The 20,059-nt window shown below is 35.4% G+C and overlaps 1 protein-coding gene across 6 annotated transcripts in view; it reads left to right on the top strand.

Annotated features, from left to right (window-relative positions):
• PRMT3 (protein arginine methyltransferase 3) overlaps positions 1-20,059 on the top strand; it is a 146,804-nt gene that overhangs the window by 98,127 nt on the left and 28,618 nt on the right. For 4 of the 6 annotated variants that reach the window (XR_012509656.1, XR_012509655.1, XR_012509657.1 and 1 more), the window contains exons 14-15: positions 204-254; positions 451-538. Coding sequence is in view for 2 of the 6 variants with exons in the window: in XM_010964763.3 (XP_010963065.2) it covers positions 204-254; positions 451-538; positions 11,612-11,721 (249 nt within the window). In the remaining 4 variants the exon portion in view is untranslated. Of the gene's footprint in view, positions 1-203; positions 255-450; positions 539-7,831; positions 11,383-11,611; positions 19,621-20,059 lie in introns of those variants that run through there. The other 2 variants (XM_010964763.3, XM_045524094.2) reach the window with 2 other exon arrangements.

Raw genomic sequence — 20,059 nt, 5'->3', positions numbered from 1 at the left:
CCCTTAATATTATATTGTTTCTGTGGGTGAAAGCCAAATTATATTACTTTATTTCTACTTGTAACATTTTTTCCCAGGAAAAAATAGTGACCTGTCATAAGTTTAAAAGGTGTCTGGTTTTTGAAGTGGTTTGTTATTTGCCATGTCTTACAAGACTGAATAATTAATTGTTATGTTCTCTTTTTTATTTTTTTTTTAAACAGGCAATTGCTGGCTACTTTGATATATATTTTGAGAAGAATTGCCACAAAAGGGTAAGTATCATGAGTTGTCTCAGAAGAGTTAATTATATGAAATGCATTGTATTTTATTTTGTGCCCCCAAGGTGTTTGATCATAAGCATTTTGCTGTTGTAAGCAGTGGGAGCTTGTGTTTGATGTAGTAGATTAATGTACCATGATATTAAAAATCTTGTACTTCATCAGATACTTTTGAACTCTACCAATACAGGTCGTATTCTCTACGGGCCCCCAGAGTACCAAAACACACTGGAAACAAACAATATTTCTTTTGGAAAAACCATTTTCAGTTAAAGCAGGTAAGAAAGAAAAGTGGGGAATATGTCTTACTCATTCTGAAGTAAACAACATTCATTCATTCTGCAGCCACTTTTTATATGCCTGCTGTATTTGAGGCAGTATAACAGATGATAAGATAAGGTGCTCTTAGGGTTTACCATATACATAAAATTTAGATGGCATACCATTTCATTAAAGAAGTAAGTCAAAACTTGTATTTAAATCTAATTTCTGCTAGTTAAAGTGTGTGTGACATGTAGCTGTTATTTGGAGTACTGCAAAATAATTCAGAAAATTTTTCTTTAAGCAATAACTAATATTTACTAAGTTGCAAATATAGCTAAAGGAAAATACTTTTATTTCCCAAGTGACTAAAGAGAAATAGTACTGATCAAGGTAAAATGTAAATTAAAGAGAATGTCACTAAATAGTTATCATATTCAAAATATATTTGTCAGAATGCCCTCCACTGTGTTCACCTCCTCAGATCTTACATAGTGTTTGAAGACTGATCCAACTCTACACTCCTTTGTTTTATATCTCATTGATTGTTCACTTATATGAGCACCTATAGTTCTTACATACCTACACATTTAGCTTTAAAGGTTAGAATCTGGATATGGACTCTTTTTTTTTGGTGGAGGGATATTTAAACTGCTAATTACATGTAAGTCATCTTGTCTCACCTTCACTGAAAGCCCCCAACTGTAGGAAAACTGAATGTACAGCAAACTTCAGTGCAAAGATAACTTAGCATCATATGATGTGTGTGTGTCTCTCAAAAGTAACATTGAGCAAAAAGAGTTACAGAATGATTCCTGCACTATACCATCTATAGGAAGTTTAGAACATGGAAAACAACCATCTATACACAGGCACACAGAGTAAAAGTAAGAGGCAACACTTAAGTCTGATAACCACGGAATTCACTGTAGTAGTGACCTCTAGGGGAGGATTGAAATAGGATCAGGGAAGGCTGCAAAGGGGATTCAGTCCCATGTATCTGAACTATTTCTTTTAAGAACTGAAGGAATTGTGGCAAAATGTTAAGATTTGACAAAGCTGAGTGGTGGTCATATCATTCTCTGTATGTTTAAAATATTTCATAAAATTCTGATACAGTTTTGATTTCACTGTTGAGGCATAAAGGAATTGAGTAGATGCAGATAAACACTTAGAATAGAACAGCACCTTGTTTTTTTTTTTTCTTTTCACTTTGAGATTGTAATGCTATGAAATAAAACCTTGATGGTGCCATTTTCTTTTTCTAGAAAGCTTAGAAAGCTTGAGCACAGCAAAATTGAAATAAGGCAAACACATCCTCATTTTTTTGTTTGTTTTGCTTTTGTGCAGCTCGGGTATTTGGATTGATGTTTGGAAATTTGAAAATACTGTTTTTTTCTTCACTGTAACCATTTTGTTGTCTTAATGCTAGAATTTTAATGGCGGTACTGATTCTTTCATGTTTTAATCTTGAGGGAGATTTAAGATAGCATTTGGATTTTCTCCTACCTGATTACAACAAAATAGTATTTGATGCCTAGTGAAATTTTGAAGTCCTAACTGTTCTTTACCCAGTAATCCTTAGAGTATTTGATTTGAGTTTTTCAGAATACTGTGAAGAAGTTATATGACTCCAGTGTTGCCCTCTGGTACTGTCTACATTCTGTATTTCTTTCACTGCCATTGTGTTTGTACTTGTGTTAAAATAAAATCAGCGAATACGTCACAAAATATCAGGCTCCCCTAAAATAGCACAACCTGAGTAAAGATTTGAAAGGGAAATTTGAAAGTAAGGAAAATGTGGTCATTCTCTGGTACGAGAATTTTTTTTAGCCCTGCTAATGTTAAAACCTCTGGTGGTAGTACTGAAGAATAGAAGCCAGAAGTTGTGGGGCAGCCCTGAAGAGGACAAGATAATCAGAAAGAGAGCGCTAGAGATCTGCGTAAGATGTCCCTTCGAGTTTTAGATGAGTGCTGACCTGTGTTTATGTAGGTGAAATGGCTGAGGCCAGGCAAAGCGGCTGGGGCAGTTGTGAACCAGACTGTATCCAGAGCTCACACCAGGCTGGCGGTGGGGTACTCCTATCTCAGTGAGCTAAAGTGGGGAGTCTTTATAGACTCTATTCAGTAGAGATTCCAGCAGGACCATAACTCCATAGTGGGAATAAACTATCCCTAGAGTAAAAGCAACTCTGGATGCTCCTTAACAAAGCTTAAAAGCAAATCTTGAAAAACTGAACTGCATGTGACTTTAATGGCCACAAAGGAAAACAACAAAACTCAGATCCTCAAAAACATAAAATTCATGATAGCCAGCATTCACTCAAACACTGAAAGCTGGAAAATACCAGTCAATAGACAAATCCAGAAATGATGGGATTAGCACATAAACATGAAACATTGTAACTACTTTTGTATGAACATAGGAGAGTATGAGAAGATGTTTAAAATCCAAATAGAACTTCTAGAGATGGAAATGATAATATCTGAAGTGAAAATGTCATTTGATGGAATTAATGGCAGAAAAGATCAGAGAACGTGAAGATACAGCAGTAAAGATAACCAAAATGAATCACAGAGAGGGTGAAAAATGATTTTTTTTAAATGAATGTATCTACAGTAACCTGTGGGAAAATGCAGAACATTGAGTATTAAATGTGATAATAAAGACCTTGGAAGGAGCAGGGACAGAAAATATATTTAAGGAAATGATAATGGATAAGATTATCTTACATTTGATGAAAACTATAACCACAGATTGAAAAAACTGAGTGAATTCCAAGAAGGATCAACACAGAGAAAACAATACCAAGACACATCATAAACAAATTGCTGAGAAACAGTGATAATTTTTTAAAAAAATAAAATCTTAACATTAACCAGAGAAAAAGGAAACAGAAAGGAACAGAGAAAGAACTTTAGAATACTCATTAGAAACTGTGTAAGTCAGATGATAGTCAAATGACATTTTCAAAGGGCTAAAGGGAACTGTCAACTTAGATTCTGTTCCTAGAATAAATATATTTCAAAGATGAAGGCTAAATAAAAACTTTTCCAGAAGAAAAATGCTGAAAGAATCCATCTCCACAAACCAACAATACAAGATATATTAAAGTAAATTCTTCAAGTGGAACGAAAATATCACTAAGTGGAAACTTTGATCTAAACAAAGAAATGGAAAATGCCTGAAATGGTAAATGTGTGAATATGTACAAAAGTCTTTATCCTCTCATTTTTTAATTTCTTAAAAGATAATTGACTAAAGCAAAAATAATAGGGCATTGTGTATTTAAAAACATTTTATAAAAGCGGTAAAATGTATGGCAATGATTAAAAAAAGAAATTAATGAGAAAATGGAGAGATCTGTGAAGTTTCTACACTGTACATGAAGCAGTTTAATGGTAAACTGATAAATTAAGTATGTATGTTGTAAACCCCAGAGCAACAGCTAAAAATTTTTAAATTAAATATAATAAGCTAATATTGGAGGTGAAATAGAATCCTGAAAAGAAAATTCAATTCCAAAGAAGCTACGAATATTAAACAGATGGATAAATAGAAAACAAAAGATACGATGGTAGACTTAAATTCAAACATACTGATAGTTGTATTAAATATGAATGGTCTCTACATCCAGACAGTGGAATATTATTCAGTGCTAAAAAGGTATGAGCTATCAATTTATGAAAAGACATAGAGGGATCTTAAATGCATGTTACTAAGTGAAATAAACCTATCTAAAAAGGCTACACACTATATGGTTCCAGATTTATGACATTCTGGAAAAGTCAAAACTATGGAGACAATAAAAAGATCAGTGGTTGCCAGGTAAAGGGGATACAAATAAGCAGAACACAGGATTTTAGGCCAGTGAAAATACTCTATATGATAGTATGATGATGGATCTGTGTCCAGACCCACAGAATGTGGAACACCAAAAGTGAACCTCAAGGTAAACTACAGAATTTCAGTGATTATGAAGTGTAATCAATGTAGGTTCATTCCTGGTAAAAAAAATGTACCATTCTGATGAGTGATGTTGATAATGGAAGTCTTAGCCAGTGCAATAAGGAATGAAAAAGAAATAAAAGCCATTGAAAAGGAAGAAATAAAACTTATTATTTATAGGTAATAATGATTATGTATATAACATGGTTGGAAACATAGAAAATTCTAAGAAATCTGCCCCCAAAACTATAGAACTGGTAAGTGAATTTAGCAATGTAGAAATTGACAGGTAGATTCTAAAATTTATATGCAAATGCAGAAGATTTAGAGTAACCAAACAATTTTGAGAAAGAACAATATTGAAATCCTTATACTATGTAATTTCTAAACTTATTTAAAAATCACATAACTCAGGCAGGATAGTATTGACATATAAAAAATAGATATATAGATTAATAGAACAATCCAGAATCCAGAGGTAGTCTCATTGTTGTACAGTCAATTAAATTTTCCAAAAGGCCAATGTAATTAAATGGGAAAAAGATACTCCTTTCAAATAGTGATGTTAGAACAGCTGAATGTTCGAATAAGAAAATAATCTCAATTCTTATCATCTGTCACCATGTATGAAAACCAACTTTAAATAGCTCATCGAGCTAAATTTGAAAGTTTCAAACTGTGAAACTTCTAGAAAACAGCATAGGAGACAATCTTGAGACTTGGGGTAGGCAAAAGTTTATGGGAAGTGGGATATTGATAAAACTCATTGAATTTCCGTTGTAGAATGTAGTTCTACTGGATATAAATTATGCCTTAATAAAGTTAATTTTAAAAAAAATCCTCCCTGGACTGGCAGTATCTCCAGTATAAAATCCAGATTCCTTACCAGGGTTCTTTACAATCTGACCATTTTTTATCATTTCTCATCCCACCTTGTCACAACGCCGCAGAAGCCCGTCATATGTAACAGCTGTACTGCTCATTTTTTAGCTAACTTTCCTGTCTTCTTCCTTGCCTTTGTCTAAGGTGTTCTTCTCCCTAGAAAACTGTTTAACCTCTTTCACTTGATAAATTCTACTTTTCCCTTTATGACCCAGCTTAATTCTGTTAATCTTTCCTTATTTTCCTGAGAAAGTTAATTGCTCCGTTCTTTGTCCTTCCAGATCAATCATGTATCCGTCTGTGTTAAAACATACCAGTGTGCTGTGATAAAGGGTACTAATAGAAGATGAGTCATTTGCCTCTCTCACTTCTTCTTGATCTGATGTAGTATTTGGCATATTGTAAACAGTCTGCTGAACAAATGAATAAGTACAGTAATATGCATTGTCACTGAAGTCTGATCTCCTCTCATCACTATCAGTGACACAGGCCAAGGGCGTTTATCTAGCTGCTGTGTTTGGTTGGCCCATTTTATCAACCCTGGTGTTCTCAGAAATTTCACATTGCACTTGAGCAAGTTGGTGTCCAAACTTATCTTGGCATAGCTGTTCTCTGTTGTTGACTTCAGTTAACTAAAAGTAGTTTTTGACTCAATGAGGCATAAAATTAAGTAAAGCCAAGAGTCTAATCAGGACAATTTGCTGTGTATGTAAAGCTTTTTTAGTGTCCAGAAAGTAATATGACAAGATTTTTTTTAACAAGTAAAATACTGTAAACATACCTATACAGTTATTCTGCCTAGATTGTGTGTGAGAGTATCTTCAGAATTAGTAATCTTTTTTTGGTAATGGTAGTAAGTCTACCATTGGGGGTAGATGATACTTAGAAGGCAAGAAAGACAGTGTGAGTAGGCAGACCAAGAATACACGAGTAAGAATTTCACAAATGGCCAAAAGCACAAGAGAACTATAAAATGATGAGCCCAGTTCGTTTTTAATAACAGTTCCAGAAGAAGTGCACTAAACTTTCAAACACTTCCAGCATTGTAGGAGTAAGAGACCAGCCTCCCAGAATAGAATATTTTTAAAGGATTTAGAAAACACTTACTTTAAATTTTAAATTCAAAGTGTTTGTTTTTCCTTTTCTGCTAAAAACAGTGGACAAGTTTATTGTACAAATGTATGTGGCCATATTTGTTTTAAAAATCAGCTCTTTTTCCTCTGATTTGGCTTTGAAAAATATGATGACAATTAGGCTATTTATCTTTCTCTATATGTTCCTAGTAAGCTTTTATGTGATGGGGAATCTATTTCTTTTTTTTTTTTTCTTTCTTTTTTTTAACTCTAAGCTTTAATAGTGATAATAATGATTTTTTTTTATCTTTCCCCCTTCTGGGAAAATGAAATTTTATTGCTCTGGAAGAAATTAATTTTAAAAAACCGCTAGAACAGAATTGAAATGAAATCAGTTTTGTTCTTGACTGAACTGCAAACCGCTTTGTGGTATACTAATAGCTGCCTGCTGGTGATAAAAACAAGGCGATAACTGCTCAGCTCCAGAGTGTCCTTTGCAGCTCTCACCACAGTATACACACTTAACTACATCAGTCATTTTATCTATTTGACACTGATTAATTACTCCGATCTATTCTAGTATTGGAGCTGCTGCCTTGGCGCTTCAGTCAGGCTTGAACAATCCAAGTGAGTGCAGCAGTGTGAACTATGTATTTATTACTGTGACCTTTCATGCTATTTAATTAACTTAAATAAGTGCTATTTGCATCTCCATTTTGAAATTAAGGTTATTACAGAAATAGTTGTTTTACTTGTATTTCATTTTAAGACAGCAAAATTATAATATCAGCTTATAAGACAATGATGACTTTTTAATTAATTAATAAAGATATTTTATTTAATATTGATGCTTAAATTTTTTTCTTTTGTGAAAATTTAACAAAATTATTCACTACTGGTTCATCTTCAGTTGGGCTGTATTTCTAAATCAAGGGATACAGAGAACACTTTAATGTAGTCTTTAAACTTGAAATGCAGAATTTGACAACCTGCTTTATAAACACCATGGAACATTTCCTTTGTGACCCTACACTAAGGATTGAATAGGAGAACATTTGCAAACAGACCAATTTAACGTTTGGTGTTTGTTTTTGTTTCTTTTTAACACGTCTAAAGCAGCTTAAAGAGGAGCAACCATTAGGGCACAGGCACCAAAAAGAAATATTTGCAACAATATTTCATATACATCAGCAAGAAAATCACTAAGGTAAATGCACAAAGGATTTCTTTACAGATGGTGGTTAAACATTTGAAATGATACCCAGCACCACTGCTAGTCACTGAAATGTAAATCAAAGCAATCAGATTCTGGTTGTTTATCTAAATAACAAAGATGTTTTTATCATTTTCTTGCATTCTTTTTCTGTTGTTGCTTGGTTTCTAATAACACCCATTTTTTTTTTAAGGTATTCCACTTCTGATAATCCATCCTAAGGAATCAATCAAAATTAACTTTTTTAATCTTTGTTATTCTAAGAACTGAAAGTAACATTGTTGTAGTTTGTGGTTCTTTAAAGTATCTTGCTTTATAAAATTTTTTCATTTTTGTATAATCACATCATCAGCCTTTTCCTTTTGGTTTCTGACTTTGGCCACTAAAAAATACTGTATTGCTGTATTTACACATTTCTGTTGACTCCTTTCCTCAGTATTTTAAAAGACCCTGCTTATCATGTACTGAATCTCCATAATGGGTCTTTTGGTTCTTTTGGTTCCTTTGCTTCGTTCCATTTATCTATGAATTTATTCATAAGCCACCACATCTTTTAAGCAGCTTTATCCTATATTTACATACAGTAAAAATTTACATACAGTAAAATTTCACACACTTTAATTGTACACTTTAATGAGTTTTGACAAATGTATGCATCGAGATACAGAATATTTACATTACTCTAAGAAGATTCCTCGTTGGTCTCCTCTGCAGTCAGTCATCCCCTCTGGAGTTGGTCATCCCCAAATTCACTTCCCGAGCCAGGACCAATGATCTGCTTTCTGTCACTCTGTATAGGTATTATAATCCTAATGCATTAGTATTCTTTTAGAATTTTCTACCAGAGTTGTTATACAGAGTATACTCCAGCTTCATTGCTTTTAGCATATTTTTAAAATTCATCTGTGTATCGGTAGTTTGTTCCTTTTTATTGCCAAGTAGTATTCCTTTGTGTAAGGACTTATAATTTATATATCCATTCACTTGCTGGTAGACTTTTGGATTGTCTTCAGTTGGGGGTCATTATGGATAAAATTGCTATGTACATTCATGTAAAAATTTCTCTGTGGACATAATGTTTTCTTTTCTCTCGGATAGATACCTAGAAGTGAAATTATTGTGTCTTATGGTAAATATATATTTAACTTTATAAGAAACTGGCAAACTTTTTGAAAATGACTGTACTATTCAGCATTTCTACCACCATTGTGGGTTCATTTGCTCCACATCCTTGTCAATACTTACAAAAAGGGGGCAGTCGTTTTAATTTAAGCCACTCTATTATATGTATATGTATTAACAGCTGTGTTTTTAATTTGTGTTTGTCTGATGACTAATGACGTTGAGCATCTTTTCATATGTTTATTGGTCATTTGTATATCTTCTCAGTGAGGTTTCTTTTAAAATATTTTGCTCAATTTTTGATTGGTTTGTCATCTTATTATTGAGTTGTAAAAATCTTTATGTATATGGATACAAGTTCATTGTCAGATATGTGTGTTGCTGGTATTTTTATTCCACTTCCTGGTTTGTCTTTTTATTTTCTTAACTACTTTTAAAGTTTGTGCTTTTGTGTTCTAATTAAGAAATCTTTGCTTACCATAATGTCAGAGTTTTTCTTATATGATTCTTCTAAAAATGTTGTTGTTTTGCCTGTACATCTAAGCCTATAATCTATTTCATGTTAATTTTAAGAGTAATCATCTTTTCCCACATGTGTATTATTGGTCATCAACATTTCTTGAAAAGACTGTTCTTTTCTCATTTAATTACCTTGCCTCCTTTGTCAAAAATTAATTGACCATATAAGTATAGTTCTGTTTGAGCTTTATTTTCTTCCATTGATTTGTATGTCAGTCCTTACGCCAGTAAGACACTGTCTTTATAAGTCCTCCTATTTTGTTCTTTTTCAAAATTGTTTTCACTATTCTAGATCCCTTAAATTTCTATATAAATTTCAAAATCAACTTGTTAATTTCTGCAAAAAAAAAAATCCTGCTAGGATTTTGATTGGGATTGTGTTGAATTTATAGATTACTTAGGGATAAATGGACATGATAACACTATTGAGTCTTTCATCCACAAGCAACATACATATCTCCCCATTTACTTAGATCGTCTTTAGCACTGTTTCATAGTTTGATGAGACTGAATCTTGCATATATGTTGTTACATTTATCTCAGATATTATATGCTCTTTCAATGCATAAATGCGTAAATACCATTGTGATTTTTTATTTCAATTTCTACTTCTTAATTGCTCACATATAGAAATGCAATTAATTTTTTATTACTGACTTTACATCCTAAGATTGCTGAACCTTTTTACAGTTCTAGTAGCTTTTTTTTTTTTTTTTTTTGCATATTGCTTTAGGAGTTTCTATGTGTAAGACCATACGGTCTGCAAATAAAGACTGTTTTACTTCCCCCCCCCAATCTGTATTTTTTTCTTCCCCCACATGTTAATGCCCTGACTCGGACATCCAATAGAATACTAATTAGAGGTGGTTAGAATGGACATCCTTAACCCCAGTCCTAATACTAGGAAAAAAGCACTCAGTCTTTACCAGTAATAATGATATTATCTATAGTTTCTCATAGATTTTCTTTATCAGGTTGAGGAAGATATCTTCTATTCCTAGCTTGCTGAAAGTTGTTATAAATTAATTTTGTCAGATGCATTTTCTGTATTTTGTGAGACAATCATGATTTTTCTCTTTTGTTCAAAGGATTTTTGAATCTATATTCATGAGGGATATTTATCTGTAGCTTTCTTTTTTTCTAATAAATTTATCTTATTTTGGTATCAGGATAGTGCTGCCCTCCAAAGATGAGTTGGGGAGCATTCCCTCCTTTGTTTTTTGTACATTTGATATTATTTTTTTCGTAAATATTTTACAGAATTCTCCAGTGAAGACCTTTGGGTCTGTCTGCTTTGTTTTCTACTGTAGCATTGAAAATTATCAATTTTTCCTCTAAACACTGTTCTAGTTATAGGCCACCTATTTTTATGTTTCATTATCATTCAAGTCAAAATGCTGTCTGATTCTCCTTGTGATTTTTATTTTGATTTATGGAATATTTAGAAGTCTGTTGTTTAATTCCTCAATATTTGGGGATTTTTCCAGTATCTTTCTTTTACTGATTTTTATTTTTATTCAGTTTTGGTCAGAGAATGTATTTTGTATGAGGTTTATATGTTTAAATGTATTAAGATTTGTTTCATAACCCAGCGGTGAACTGTCTTGGTTCTATGTAGATTTCAGCCAGATCAGGTTGGTTAACAACGTTCAAGGTGTCCATATCCTTTCTGATTTTCTGTCTAGTTGTTATTATCAACAGAGGAGAGGTGAAATTTCCAGTGATGATTGTGGATTTGTCTGTTTCTTACTATGGTTCCATCAGGTTTGTGTCATGCATTTTGAAGCTCTGATTATATGCACACAAAAGTTTATTGTTTTGTTTATGAATTGAACAACTTAACAATTTGAAATGTCTCTATCTCTATTTTTTCCTTTAGTCAACTTTGTCTGAAATTAGTACAGCCTCTCCAGCCTCTTTATGATTAATGTTTATATAGAATATCTTTCTCCTTCCTTTTACTTTTAACCTCTGACTTTATATACCCCTGACCATGAACTGTTTGAGGGCAAGGGCCATGTCTTATTTTTTTCTGTTTGCCCAGGACACACCATTAAGCCTCATATTCAGGAGTCCAATAAAACAGTCCTCCATGCTGCATGACCACTGTAGTTTTGCTTACTCTTTTACAAGCATCTGACACCTGTGCTGGACAAGTTAGATCTGCTTTGTTCAAAAATTAAACGTAAAATTGCCCTGAAAAATTTAGAGTTAAAAAAAATTAGTGAAACATCTCACAACAAAGAAAGAGAAGTACTAGGTCTACCTTGCCACTTTTCTGCTATGCTGTATTCCTTAAATTCTGAAACACATCTTTTGCCTTTCTTTGTAGGTGAAGCCTTGAAAGGAAAGATCACAGTGTACAAGAATAAGAAAGATCCACGCTCTCTCATTGTGACACTCACACTGAATAACTCAACTCAGACTTATGGTCTCCAGTAAAATGGCCACAAAAGCACAACTAATTTGCAGTTTTTATTGTGGAGGAGGGATGAGTACGGGGTGGGTGGAGGGGTTTTATGGGAGCACCTGGATGACGGATCCTTTGAAGCCAGAGAAGCGTGGTAGGTAGGAATCTGATAGAATTCAGCTCCACCTGCATAATCACATTCCTGGAAGTCTGGTCAGTGAGATTCAACCAAATGTAACCCCTCTGTTAAGTTTACCTTGAAAATCATTTAAATTGGCCTAAGTTTGGAATAGAGACAGTCTTTTATTGTTTTTAATAAGTTTCTTACTATAAATTTTAAATACAAGTAATTAGTTATTTGGATAGTTTTATTAAACTACTACCTGTACACAAGGTATTAACATATTTTATTACAGATTTCCCTTCTGAAGAGTAGTTTTAATTGTATCTGCTAGAATATCAGGATATGATACATTAAAAGAGCAAGCGTAAGGGATTCGAATGTGGAAGAGGGACCACACAGGTCACATCTGCAGACAGCTTGGCTGATTGTCCTGTAGTTCTGCTCTCACTTTATAGCTGCTTCTCTCTTTGCAGATATTCTTTAGCATCTAATTTTCTAGTGTCGCCCAGGAAATGTAGTTTCAATACATTTACCCTAGGTTTCATACCAGTTTTTAAAGTTTGGGATAAATGTGTACTTATTTAATAATACCTTTTTCAAACTAGATTTGTATGCAGAGTTAAAACATGCAACTGTTAATATACTTATATCACTGTATACAATTGTCACTTACAGTGATTGACTCAGTTTGAAACACAGAACAGAAAACATCCAATAAAATGTGTACAGCAGCCATTAGCATTATAAAATGATATTTCAACATATTAAAGCCTTTTAATAAAGTCAGAAGCATTTTTTTTTAAAGTCTTAACAAAGGAATCATTTTTAAGATCACAGGGATTTGGAGGGGGATGAATATAGCTCAGTGGTAGAGTGCATGCTGAGCATGTGCGAGGTCCTGACTCAATCCCCAGGACCTCCATAAAAAAAAAAAAAAGATAACAGGGATTTTAAGAAGTGGGTCACATGCTTCTTTTCAGTTCAACAGCTGATTCTTTTTCAAAACAAGACATACACAGGCAGCATAGCAAAGCGTTGAGAAGCGTGAGCTATGGGATCAGTTCGAGTCTTGGCTGCAGTTCTTACCTGCGTTTGTCTCAGTCAGGTCCCTTAACTTCTTTCTCTCTCTCTCGTGAATATGCCATTTCACGCACTAATACATTTCAACTACGTAGATCAGTGTCTGGCTCAGAGAAAACAGTACATGTTAGGTGATACTATCATCATCATCATCATACAGTGAGGGACGCCTCCTAAGGATGCATCTGCATTAGATCAGTTTGAGATTGTCAACCTCATCAGGTGCTACCCTCATACATGAGTGAGTGGGAAAATTACAGCAGAAATTAACATTTAATACAGCAAAAACTATCAAAAAGAAAGTCTTCAGGTCTTTATTAGACAACTGGACTTCTAGCAATAGGAAGAATAACCCCTTCAAAGGTGGTACCTCAGACCTCAGTCTAAGTCTTCCTGTTTCTGTTGGGCTAAACTAGCCGGCTTGTTTTCACCATGATTTGAATTCAGACCATTGCTGGAAATGTGTAGTGCTGATAATATAGCTCCGAGTGCTTTAAACTTTTGTCTGGAATGGTTTCATGTACACATTTGAGTAGGGTGTGGTGATAAAAATAAGCCCTTAAGAAGATTTAATGAATTTTCAAAGTAAACAAAAACCAGCTAAGTGCTTTTCAAAAATGATTTTTCTTTAAAATTCTTGTTTGATTTTCAGGATATTTTCACCCAGTGGCTCTTTGGATTTTCTTCTCCTGGTTGTAACTAGCCCAACCATTGTTAGTGGCTCTCTGTTCTTTTCAGTTAGCCTCCCAGGCTGGAACATTCTAGTTTGTGCAGCTAAACATTTTATGGAATGTGAGAATCCAAATGTTAGCTCTTTGATTGGAATTTCGGCCGTTAAACTGCTGCGGAAAATAAGTCCTTCAAAGCCCTTGACAGTGATAAATGCAATGTTCTTTTGTGCTGTGGCAGATGGGTGTTTATGGATAGCAATTTGCTCTGTCCCAAGGATTTTATTTCTATAAGAAAATATATTTCTCTCCTATTTTCCTTTGTGAAAACTAACATTTTAATGCTGTACTTTGTGAAGTTCATCCAAGTATGATGGTCATCCCTGTTTGGTCGAGCAGTATTTTCTAAACAGAGCATTTTGGAAGGAGTGTTCTAAGAACACAGAACTGAGAGTGTACAGTATTGCACAGACAAGGTGGTCCAATAAGTAGCCCCAGCTGCTAGGAACCCACTTTGAAATGAATCAGGGAGCAGTCGTGTAACTTTGAAACAACTCCTGTTTGGGGAGGAAGGCAGGTAATTTTGTCCTACAGAGTTACTTGCTTTCTTATCACTTACTCTAGATTAACCCATCTGGTCCACCTGTGTCTTTCAGCATTCTCTCTCTCTCTCGCTTCTTAAAATGGAAGATTTAAAATATGTTGTGCATAGTCACCCATTTGAGATCCGTCTGCTAATCTCATCAGTCAGGCTATCAGGTGGAGGAAATAGGGTGGCGGTACTGCTGAGAGCTTTCAACAGGAAAAATTAAAACAGGCTGAGACACCACTTAGCGTGTGCTGGCCATTTAATGAGCTGCTGGGCCGTAATAGGCCCCAAACTTCCAGGTATTCAGATTTTTCTGTGTAGCAAGTATCTCACAAATATTTATCCAGTATGCAGTACTGCCATGGAGTTTCTATCCCTTATGAAAGGCAAGGTATGTTTGATAGCTGAAGCCAAATATTGCCTATTACAGAGTTAGTGAACTGCAGCCTGGGGCCAAATCCACCTCATTGCTCATTTTGGTAAATAAAATCGTATTGAAGCAGAGATGGGTGATACTATAGGTTAATACTTTTTCATATGACTCACTAAATGGCCATGGTGGAGAAGATACACAACAGAACGCTAGGTTATAAGGATGGTTTCTTAAAACGTGCAGCTAAGCAGCTGGAGGTACTCCACTTACGCAGACCTAGAGGTTGAGCGAGACTTACCCTAAATTTCTTTTAAAATTTTGGTATTAACATTCATGAAGCTGATTCCAGTGTGACTGAAACTTTACAGCTGATTATCAGCTTCATTTAGGAAGTTTTAATAAGACCAGAGAAATGGGCAAACAACTCTTCAAAGTTAGAGATGGTTGAACTCCACCCACAAGCTACAAGCCAACTCAGCTAATGACTTCTAAAAAATGAATGAGTCTTAAAAAAAGGATTTATGTGAAATTCACCTAACTTACGGGTTTTTAAGAAGACTCGGCCCAAAACGAACTGCCCACGTTAGGAGACATTTGAAGAAATCGATTTATATCAACACTTGTCAGTGTGCTTGAGGCTCCTCGATGCCTTCTTTGCTTGGTTTTAGCTTAGAATGCAGTGTTCCTGTTGTACTCAAGCACTAGACACTGTGGAAGGCATGTGAAGTCCCTGCCCAGATGGCAAAGCCGTAGTGCTTTGGAGGCTACGTATTTTTAATGATTTTGTGTCTATCTTCTTGCCACAAAGTTAGGGCAAAGTTTTCCAAGCAGAATGATGAGTCAGTAAAGTACTTTTTAAAAGTCTTAGTAATCCACTTGTCTTTTCTAATAAAGTTTTGGGAGAAAAGAAAAGCTTTCAAAAGAAGCAGTTTTTGTATATTGCCTCAACATCTTGGCTGATGTGGTGCAGTAAGCATTCATTTACACCTAGACTATAGCTAAATATATATATATAAATTGTCTGTCACTGGGTTATTTAAAATGAAGGTAATTGACAGTCTAACAAAGACAGAAGATAGTCTAACAAATAGTAAAAGAGGCTGAAATTTAAATTCTATTCACTCTATGGAATATAATACATTCAGTAAAAATCATTATGAAGTTCTCATGGCAACATAGAAAAGCTCTTATGAAAATGTTAGCTAAAAGAAGCAAGATAACTGGAGGTACACTATTTATAAGATAAAGCCCACATTTGCTAGGATATTGAAAGAAGAGACAAAAATTAATTTGTTGGGGTGATTGGATTGAGTGACTTCTTCCTCTAATAGGTGTACTTTCTGTAATGTTATGTAACTTCAGTGAGCTTTTAAAAACCACCTTCCCTCTCATCCTACCTCCTCATCTCCCCACCCTCTCATTCCTTGAAGATTTTGACTCCGAACTCACTGCCCCACAGTGCTCCTGCTTAACCAGTGAGTCGAGTGTCTCATGTGGATCATCCTTCATACCCTGACCTTCCGGCTCAGTGACCTCATCCAGTGATCTTGCTCTCCCCCTTATCTCAGCCCCTCACTCCTCTGGTCATCCTCTAGAACTCACCAGAACCCTGAACTCAAGTTCCTGCTTACATCTCATTATTAAGTATCATTTTGACTACCTACCTTTTCAGCTCACTTTTTAGTATCCCCATTCAATCAGCAATCCTTCAGCTCCATCATGGCCAAAGTCCACTGACACATACCACATATTCACTGTCTCTCACCTCTTCATGTTTACACCGGCTGACTTGCCCAGCTTAAAACCCACAGTCCATCGTTATAAACACTCCCTTTCACGTAGCTGCAGCTTCCTTGACTCTCTTTCACTTTTCTGTACTCATGGCTAAATCACAATCCAGTTTCAAATCCAAATCCATGACTGCACCTGTGCAGCTCAGTGTGGCTGGAGGAAAACACTCACCAGTGCTGATTGCTTTAGGCTTAAGTCTGTGACCACTAATCTCAAGTGTCCAGAAGTCATTCCTTATTTCCCTGGTCCACTTATCTCCTACTCTTCTCAGTGGCTACTTTCTACCTTCTCTCTTCCAACCTCCAGAACCTCCTCCCTCATTCTTTCAGCAGAAGTCCTTGTTTCCTATTTTACCAAGAAAATAGAGCCTATCTGAGGAGAAGTTCCACCGGTTTCCACACCGCACTCCCCAACCAACCTTGATCTCTTCCCATGTACTGCCTTCCCCTCAGAGAACTTCTGCAACTTCTGGCCCAGGGCGGCCCCTCTCCCTGTGTCCCCCACCCCACTTCCTCAGTTGTTCAGACACTGCTTTTTGTCTCCCCTGTGTCCTCAGGTCTTCTCTCTACTGCTCTGTGATCAACATACAGATAGGCTATTGCTTCTCCTATGTTAAAAAAAAAAAAAAACCCTTTCAACTCCTTCCTGCTGTTGTCACATTTTAAGCTTTCCCTTTGCGTTGAGACCACTCAAGAAGAGTTGTCTTTGTCGCTATTTTCTCTCTTCCCCTTATTTTTTTAAACAACTGTATTGAGGTCTAATTTATAAACAACAAAATGCACACATTTTAAGTGCACAGTATAATGAGCTTTGACAAATGTATGCATATAATTAGCACCCATATTAATATTTAGAACGTTTTCTTCATAGCAAAAAGTTTTCTTGCTCCTCTTGCAGTTAAAACTGGTCCCCACTCCCCTCCCCAGGTAAACACTAATCTGATTTCTAGCAATATAAATTTGTTTTGCCTATTTTAGAACATCATATAAATGGAATCGTGTAGTATATAGTCCTTCATTTCCAGCTTCTTTCAGCACAATGTTTTTTGAGATTCATCCGTACTGATGTGTGTCAGTAGTCCATTTTAGTCCATTTCTTTTTATTGCTAGATATTATTCCACATTATAAATGGGATTCTACTCATTTGTTTATCCACTCACCTGTTGGCGAACATTTGGATTATTTCCAGGTTGTGGCTGTTAGGAATAAAGTTGCTGTGTACATTTGTGTACAAGTCTTTCTTAAGCCCCCTCTCAGCAGGACTTTTGCCTCCAACACTCCATTGAAACTATGCTTTTTAAGGTCACCAGTGAACTGCATGTTGCTAATTCCAATGACGAATTGTCAGCTCTCAGTTTTCTTGCTCTGCCAGTGGTGTTCAGTGTTGATGATCACTCTTCTAGAAACACTTTCCTCACTTTCCTCCTTTCTCTGCGGCAACTCTTCTGTTTCCTTTGTTGGTTTTTTCTCAACCGTTCACCTACATGTTGGCACCTTAGTCCTGGGACCTTGTTTCTGTCCATCTTCCGTCCCATGGCGATTTCATCCTGTTTTATGATTTTAAATATGAAGACTCTGATGAATCCTAAATGTTTACCTCCAGCCATCTTTCTTCCACGGCAGCCTATATCCAACTGGCTTACGTGACATCTCTACTTAGATGTCTCCTGGGCATCTCAAAATTAACATTCAAAACAATTTCTGATCGTCCCATAACCTGGTTCCTGCTATCTTCCTCCATTCACTAATGGAACTTCATCTTTCTGTAGCTCAGGCCAGAAAACTTAGTCATAATCCTTGACCTCTTTCTTTCATGCCACATCCAAGCTGGCCAGCAAATCTTATAGAATCTACCTTCAAAATAAATACAGAACCAAAAGAGTTCTCACTCCTTTCATTACTGCCACGCTGGTCCAAACCACCATCTTTCACTAAGATCACTAGTTCTTAAAATGTGGATGCAAAAAAAAAAAAAAAAACCATTTCCAGAAAGTCCAGAAGATCAAACCTTTTTGTAATAGTACTAAGCCATTGTTTGCCTTTTTCACTGTAATGACATTTATACTGATAGTGCAAAAGCAATTGTGGGTAAAATAGCACAGATCAAGGCACCAAACTACACTACTAGTCCTTGTGTTCTTCATTGCCTGGTAATTTCTTTAAAATGTCCTTGATGAAGCTGTAAAGAAATACTAATTTCATTAAATCTTGACCCTTGAGTACATGTCTTTTTTGATACTATGTATGATACTGATAAAGCACTGTTGTTGCATGCTGCAGTAACAGTATTTGTCTCCAGGAAAAGCACTTGAGTGATTGTGAGCTGAACTGGCCACTTTTTTCATGGATCATCATTTGTACCTGAAGTAATGACTAAGAGACTATGGCAGACATTGTCCTGCAAAAGGAAAAAAAAATGAACTTATCAGTTCAAACTGATAGATTTTGTTGGTCACGATAAATTTCAAGTTTTCAAGCTGAAATTAGAGTTTTGGAAAACATGTACCCACCACCATGAGCTTGAGGGCTTCCCAGTTCTTAAAGACTGAGGTTAGTGGTGTAGGGGAGGAAAAAAAACTTTTTCCACTACCCTCTTAACTTCTAGACGGAGACCTCTGTAACAAAACAGATTAACAAGAGAAAAGCATCCAAATTTGTTTGCTATGTTTCACATGACACATGAGCCTTCAAAAGGAAATAAACGAAGACCTGAAGAAACAGTTAAACTTGAACGTTTTATGTTTTGATGAAGAGTGGAAAAGATGTGGGACGATGTGACAGGATACAGGGGGCAAAATAGAAAAAAAGGAAAGAAAAAAATTTTCCTTCACATGTCATTTCTCAGACTTTGAGCTTGGAATATTCACTATGCCAAGGTGCCATATTTTCGGGTAGCATGTCCTGAACCTGGTCAGTGGTATACCTGATCTGTGATACTGTAGAGAAAATGTGTCAACATTTGGAAGATCTGTGTAATTCAGTGAATATTTCTGTCCCTCCTCCTCCACCACCAGATGCATCATGTTAACAAATACCCATTCAAAGGGCAAGATAAGCCATTCATCATATTTGAATTTAGTCTGAAGAAGACTATCTTTATGAAGCCATATTTTTTCTTCAGACACCTCAACTCAAACAGCGTATCATAACAGACTGAATGCAGAAGCCGCTATGATAATCCAGCTGTGTTCATCCAAACCAAATAATAGATATTTGTAAAAATGCTAAACACCACCACTCCTCTCACTAAAAATTTTGTTTTTAAAAATATAGTTCTTTTCATTAAAAAAATGTTACTTCTGTAAACATGTGTGGGTTGATTATTATTCAGTGAACTAATACCTAAATGTTATAAATGTTTCTCAGCTTTAATTTCTATTATGATCAATATCAATAAATATAACCCATATAAACAAACACTCTCTTAATCATTTTTAAGAATGTAAGTGGGTCCTGGAACCAAAAAAGTTCCAAGAACCACTGACCTATGTTATTGTAAGACCCTCCTAATGGGTTTTTCTGCTTTTGACCCCTGCACCCTGCCCCCATCTATTCTCAATATATCAGCTAAAGTAATTCTCTTATGATGTACATCAGATTGCGATTCCTTTACTCAAACCACTCACAGAAGGTTTACATGTGACTCGGAATAAAAGCATAAGTCCCTCCACTGGCCTACAAAGCCCCACACAACCTCACGCCCTATGACTTACCTCTTGAAGCTTTCTGCTACTCCCGCTGACTC

This window comes from Camelus bactrianus, chromosome 10 (assembly GCF_048773025.1).
Source record: "Camelus bactrianus isolate YW-2024 breed Bactrian camel chromosome 10, ASM4877302v1, whole genome shotgun sequence".
Lineage (NCBI taxonomy): Eukaryota > Metazoa > Chordata > Mammalia > Artiodactyla > Camelidae > Camelus > Camelus bactrianus.
The sequence above is the reverse complement of the archived record's forward strand: the minus strand, read 5'-3'. Positions and strand labels throughout refer to the sequence as shown.